Below are 6,943 nucleotides of genomic sequence, written 5' to 3'. Positions count from 1 at the left end.
CTGGTTCATAGGTCAATGCTCAACCACTGAGCCATGCTGGCTAGGCACATTTATTAAGTAGCCTGATTATTAGATATAGATAAAAGATTAGCTGTAATTGAACTCAGTGCATCGTTACATAAAATCTTCCCCTGTAACCATATATTTTACTAATTTAAACTAATTATTTTTAAAGATAACAAGAAAATGTTGAAGAAACTGGCTGAAAACCCACAATATGAAAATGAAAAGCTGACCAAATTAAGAAATACCATAATGGAACAATATACAAGGACTGCGGGGTCAGCAAGAGGAATAATTTTCACAAAAACACGACAGAGTGCATATGCCCTTTCCCAGTGGATTACTGAAAATGAAAAATTTGCAGAAGTAGGAGTCAAAGCCCACCATCTGATTGGAGCTGGACACAGCAGTGAGTTTAAGCCCATGACACAGGTATAAACACCTTTTTGGACTGCTAATCTTATACTGTCATTACTCTTCACAAACTACTTGTCTTTTTTTTCATCAATTCCCTCACCACCCCACAAATAATTTTATGGAATGAAGCATTTGTTCTTGAAGTAAAATGTGAGTTTCATAGCAATCTAACCTGTGGTATTTGATAGGCTAAGCATTGTCCTAGGAGTCATTTTTATCCACATACTTGAAGGAACTTTCTAAAGTGAGTTTCCTTTGCAAAAATGATTGACACTGAAACTTAGAAACAAGATAGAAAAAATGGTTGCAATATAATTATCAAGTGGAAAAATCCAGTCTCCTCAAACATATGTGCATTATAATTAGAACTATGTAAAATATGTTTGCATAGCATGAGATCTGTAAGGGAACTTGGAAAATTTTAAGACATTTGATGTGTTAGAGATTTGGGATTATGAGAGCTTTTCCTTTTTAATTTTTTTTGTTTTGTTTTGTTGTCATTTCATTATGCTACCTCTCATGTGCACAGTAAAAAACACTTGGGAGAGAAAAAAGGCACTTGTAGACGTTACACTCATGTGGCTTGTTAGAGTAAAATATTCTCCTAAAGTCATATTATTCCCGAATCTTGCTGGACAACAGGGCACTTCAACTCTGATATGGTCATCACCATTTGGTCCAATGGAGCAAATTAAATTTGTTTCAGCGTTTGCTGAAAAGAAAGTTCTTGAAATTGTCCACTATAACTCTTAACATACTCTCTAGATCAGCGGTTCTCAACCTGTGGGTTGCAACCCCTTTGGGGGTCAAATGACCCTTTCACAGGGGTCGCCTAAGACCATTGGAAAACACATATATAATTACATATTGTTTTTGTGATTAATCACTATGCTTTAATTATGTTTGATTTGTAACAATGAAATTGGGGGTCACCACAACATGAGGAACTGTATTAAAGGGGCGCGGCTTTAGGAAGGTTGAGAACCACTGCTCTAGATGGACTCATGTTAAAATTGCCTCTCAAATTAATTCCAGAGAAAGCATTTGTTTTTGTGGGTAAGGAGCTTGCTTCTTTGTGATGAGAGCTAGTTTAGTTAATGTTTCTCTTTTTGCCTTAGATTCTAGGAGTCTTACAGGAAAAACTGAAGTTTAGTCTCATAGCCTCTGTATTAATTCTTACAAGTTATACGTCTATAGTTGGTCACTTTTGGTCCTGTTTTTATGTTTCTATTATATTAGTTTGAGTGCGATGACTTTGTATATGGCCTCAGTTCCTCTTTGAAAAAAAGGTGAAGTGCAAATGGAAAGAAATTGGGGGTCACCGCAACATGAGGAACTGTATTAAAGGATCGCGGCTTTAGGAAGGTTGAGAACCACTGCTCTAGATGGACTCATGTTAAAATTGCCTCTCAAATTAATTCCAGAGAAAGCATTTGTTTTTGTGGGTAAGGAGCTTGCTTCTTTGTGATGAGAGCTAGTTTAGTTAATATGTTTCTCTTTTTGCCTTAGATTCTAGGAGACTTACAGGAAAAACTGAAGTTTAGTCTCACAGCCTCTGTATTAATTCTTACAAGTAATATGTCTATAGTTGGTCACTTTTGGTCCTGTTTTTATGTTTTTTTTTTTTTTTTTTTTTGGGGGGGGGGGTTGTCTAACACTGTGTCTAAAGTTCTTTTTATTAAAGTTACATCTTCTGTTAAAATCCAAGGACATGTAAGTTTTTTTTTTAAATACTGTCAGAGGACTTGGGGGCTGCATGCGAATATAGCACACACCCCTTTCCTCACTCCCCACAGCCTCACCTTGTAAACTGGGCTGAACTTCCTGGGAGAGGAGTTGCCTAACTCTTCATGGTTGGTTTTGTTGTTGTTGTTGTTGTTTTTTGGGGGGGTTGTCTAACACTGTGTCTGAAATTCTTTTTATTAAAGTTACATCTTCTGTTAAACTCCAAGGACATGTAAGTTTTTATCAGTAGACATATGAGCAAGAGGGAGAAATTATCCGAGAAGACTGGGCAGGGAGCTCTCTGCAGGATTCTACGGCAGCTAAGAGTCAGATCAAGGCACACACTGCCTCTGAGAAGAAAGGAAGGGATGGGAGAACACTGTCAGTCCGACATGTTTATTTTTTGCTTAAAGTATCGGGGCAAGAGATAGTGTGAATGTGCACCATCGGCAAACTGGACCCACAGCTTTGATGGGAGTGATTATGAAAATAAAACTATGCTAGCCATATGGGGCTAGTGTATGCTCCCCCATTCCTCTGATGCAAGGGCCAGAAAGCATAATTAATTTCTGTATTTATGTTAACTTTCAGAATTCAGATTTTTGAACTTAAATATAATTGTTTTAATTGTGTTTTGATAACTTATTCTTTCATGTTCATTTGTGCCATCCCTTTGAACAGAGAATAGATTTACTTCTTTGAAAACTAGTCAGGCACAGGGCCCATCACTGTCCTCCAGTTTTCCAGCTCCCTCTTTTGCAGGCATCCAATGTTTTCAGTTCCTCACGTGTCCCTCCAGGAATATTCCACACGTTTCTGGCTTGAATGCCTCTTAGTGTGACCAAATGTGCACAGAGTGTATTTCTTGATGACTCAAGACACAACCATTTTTAGAAGTGTCACTGCATGCTATGCTTTGAATATTAAAGATTCTGAAGTTAATGTAGTGAAAAGCAAAGCCCATTTAAGTTCCTCATCTCTTCCTTTCTTCCTCCCAAGTTGCCCATCAGTTGATTTCCTTGGCATAAATGATCTCCCCACCTCCAGACTGGAAGATGGAAATATTTTTGTTATTGTGTGATAATCCCATATTGGAAATCAAATGTTGTCTCACCATCATGTCTTTGTTCAATGACAAAAACAGATGGCATCAAATCGTGTCTGATCTAATCCTTTGATTTACACTGACCAGTTGCAATTTATTATTTCTTCTCCTAATTAGATGATTTTAATGTGGTTAGCATCACAAAATTTAATTTATTAAAATGTCTCTACAGAATGAACAAAAAGAAGTCATTAGTAAATTTCGCACAGGAAAAATAAACCTGCTTATCGCTACCACAGTGGCAGAAGAAGGTCTGGATATTGAAGAATGCAATATCGTTATTCGTTATGGTCTCGTCACTAATGAAATAGCCATGGTCCAGGTACATTCAAATACCTCTAATCTATTAATTTTTTAATTTTGTTTTCTATTAATTTTTAAATTTTGTGTTCTTATTTTATTTTAGTCGTTCTATTTAGTAAAATAGCACACATAGCTTTTAAAAATATAGCTGTTTTCCTATGAAAAGAGAAATCATCTCACCATGTATACAAATATCGAATCATTATGTTGCACACCTACAAGTAACACATGTCAATTATACCTCAATGAAACAAAAAGAGAGGAATTTTGAAGGGCTGTGCACTACTGCCTTTTGTATTGTTTAATTCATATTACAGCCAGATACCTGTTGTCTTTTTAAACAGCAACTCTTCTTTGGTTGTTATTTCTGTGTCCTAAGACTTTTTAGGAACATGGCACTTGCCCCATCTGTAAGAATCAAAGTAGGCCTTCTTATTCCCAGGATGTCTGTGAGCTCCCAGCTGGACCAGGAGTCTAAAGCACAGCATCCCACGAATGTCCAACAAAGTAACACGTGAAACCTTAGGGAGCCCTGCTGTTTCTGCATTTTCCTTTTTTATTCTTTCAACTTCTGTATGTTTAAATTTTAAAGAGAAAAAAGTGAAATGTCCCAGTTTTCATTCACTTTTACTTTATCTTTTGCCCACATTATGTTAACAATACAATTGTTACCTTTTGTTGAGTAAGCATAGGAGTTGTTGCTTAATATTCTTCCCATAAAAGTAACAAAAGGGTTGTTTTATACTTTAAATTGCATCTTGAATGGAAGACAAGTCCTGGAGGACTAAGATCACTAGGCAGGCACCAAATCAGGAAGTAATTCTATTGCAGGAGTTGATTTGTTAGTTGTTTGTTACTCAGAATGCATTTTTCATGAGTATAGTATTAGAGTTGATAGTTAGGTTCCTGGGCCAGGCCACACAGTTTTCTGTTACTCACAATGTATCTGAATATCACTTTATAAAGAGGGCTATGGAAGTTTATCACCATGTTGAGTGTGTTTTCATGGGGAAATGTGTTCAAAATCCAATGTAAGGTCCTAGGAGAGAGCTGCACGCTCCAGGCCCTGGTGTCAAGGTCAGAGAGGCCCCTTCTCCTCATCCATCCATCCATCCTCACTGGTGGGAGGGTGTGGGCTCCCCTAGTCCACATCACTGCTGATGCTTCCTAGGGTTTGAGAGAGGGACCCCGGGGTACCGAAAGGCTGGACAGGATGGTATTGTGTTACCGAGGCTTTTGAGGGTTGTGTGGGGACCTAACCATCATCATTCAAGAACATTGTTTCTGCCATCAAGTGCATTTTGAGTTTCAAATAATGGACTTCTAAAGAATGGGTAATAGCTAACGTTACTGACAATTAAGAGAGCATTCGAAGGCTGGGACACTGAGCAGTGAATATCATTCCAGGACAAAAAAGGGAGAGATCTCAGCAAGGCAGAGCCTTTCTTTTACGTGACTTCCCTCTGTCCTCAGGCCCGTGGTCGAGCCAGAGCCGATGAAAGCACCTACGTCCTGGTTGCCCACAGCGGCTCCGGAGTTGTTGAACGTGAGACAGTTAATGACTTCCGAGAGCAAATGATGTATAAAGCTATAGACCGTGTTCAAAATATGAAGCCAGAGGAGTATGCTCATAAGGTACTGTTTGGGGGCCTCTCCGAATTTAGTTTTCACTTTAAAATGGCTGCATGTGGTTGACCATCGATATCTTTGTGGCCGAGTCTCCAGACAGAAAATGTGCCGAACTATGAGTTCCAGTCTGATGAGCTACGCTTAGTCCAGATTCCCATACAAAGAATCAGGATCCCTACTGGCCAGGGATTGTCAGGGAACCATTTCAGCAGAACCAGCCATAAACTTCGGTAATATAAATTTAAGCTGCGCTCAATCCGGAAGGACTAGTGTAACTCATCCATTCAACCCAACCTAGTAATTCTGGTTTGGTTCAATCTGGTTGCACAGGCATATTTTTTTTTCCTTCATTCCAGAAATATTTATGAAATGCCTCCTGTGTTCCAGGGAACGTTCTAGAAATAGAAAACAGATAGACAAACAACAAAGATAGGCCCCTGCAGCATGAAGCTTATATTCTAATGTGTATATAGTGAGATTTGAGGATTTGAAGAGGAGAAATAATAAACAGAAATGAAGCAAGAACTATATCATGTAGAAACAAGTGCTGGAAAATTAGAAAGGGATGATGTGGAAAAAGTCACTAGATAGGTACTTTAGATGGAATAGTTGGGATAAGCCTCTTAGAGGGAGTGAGACTAGGCTACATCTCAATAAAAAGAAAATACATATTATGTCATCTAGCAGCATCTCCGTTTACTAACATAGAGTTATTTGGGTGGTGAGAAGAATGCCGTGAAAGAAGAAAGTATTTCTGCAATATTTCAGGAAATCCCCCATACCACTGAATTAAAGACTGTAAGTACTATAATAGCAAACAATCCATTTAGAAGAAAATTCACACCCTTGCATATGGGTGTGAATGTTAGTTTCTTAACATTGGAATTGGCTCTACCCTAAATAGAGTTTCACGAAAGGGTTGCTTTCAAATTGGTGTGCATTGCTATAACCAACTCCAAGGTTTCCTGGCCAGGTTTCTACACAAACTTGTATTTTAAAACCCTTTTAAAATATAAGGCAAACCAAACATGTTGTAGTGTCAAATCAAGCATTTGTGGCCAAATAATATCACTGGAAAGTTACTGTCTTACATTTAATGTCCTAAATGAGTGAGATCAAGTGGCTGTTTTCAAAAATTGATGTTTCGAGACTAGTTGTATTGGGTAAACTCTAGAACAACCTCTGGAGTTTGAGTCAATTTTGTCCAGACAATATCTAGAATAAGACACAGACCCTTTAGGGACTCCAGAATGGACTATCTTTTTAGGTCTCTTTTGACTAAGTCAGTGGTTCTCCTCCTTGGCTGCACATTAGAATCACCTGGGAATCTTTTTAAAATCCTGATTTCTGGGCCTCATCCTCCGGAAATTCTGTTTCTTTGTTACTAATGTTGTGGCCCCACCCCATAACAAAGAAACAGAATTTCCGGAGGTGTGAGGCCCAGAAATCAGGATTTTAAAAAGATTCCCAGGTGATTCTAATGTGCAGCCAAGGTTGGGAACCACTGAATTAGAGAATCCTCCGCATTTACTCAGTGCTGGGTAACTGCAAATTAATGGTAAGAGCTGACGCATAGGTGAGTTTCCATGTCTTATACAAACTTTATACATAACTGAAAGCTTCTAAAATTGGAGACCTTAAACTTTGCCCTGGCATTGACCCAACAACTTTTACTACAGTATTACATTTTCTTTCTTAAATCTTTATTGTTGAAAGTATTACATAATTCCCCCTTTTCCCCCATTGACTTCTCCTAGCCCA

The 6,943-nt window shown here is 38.3% G+C and overlaps 1 protein-coding gene across 1 annotated transcript in view; it reads left to right on the top strand.

Annotated features, from left to right (window-relative positions):
- Positions 1-6,943, top strand: part of IFIH1 (interferon induced with helicase C domain 1) — a 60,643-nt gene that overhangs the window by 50,382 nt on the left and 3,318 nt on the right. Inside the window, exons 10-12 of the mRNA XM_014534162.1 lie at positions 170-435; positions 3,423-3,572; positions 5,027-5,188. Of these exons, the coding sequence (XP_014389648.1) occupies positions 170-435; positions 3,423-3,572; positions 5,027-5,188 (578 nt within the window). The remainder of the gene's footprint in view (positions 1-169; positions 436-3,422; positions 3,573-5,026; positions 5,189-6,943) is intronic.

This window comes from Myotis brandtii, unplaced genomic scaffold (assembly GCF_000412655.1).
Source record: "Myotis brandtii unplaced genomic scaffold, ASM41265v1 scaffold125, whole genome shotgun sequence".
Lineage (NCBI taxonomy): Eukaryota > Metazoa > Chordata > Mammalia > Chiroptera > Vespertilionidae > Myotis > Myotis brandtii.
This window is presented reverse-complemented; position numbering and strand designations above follow the sequence as displayed.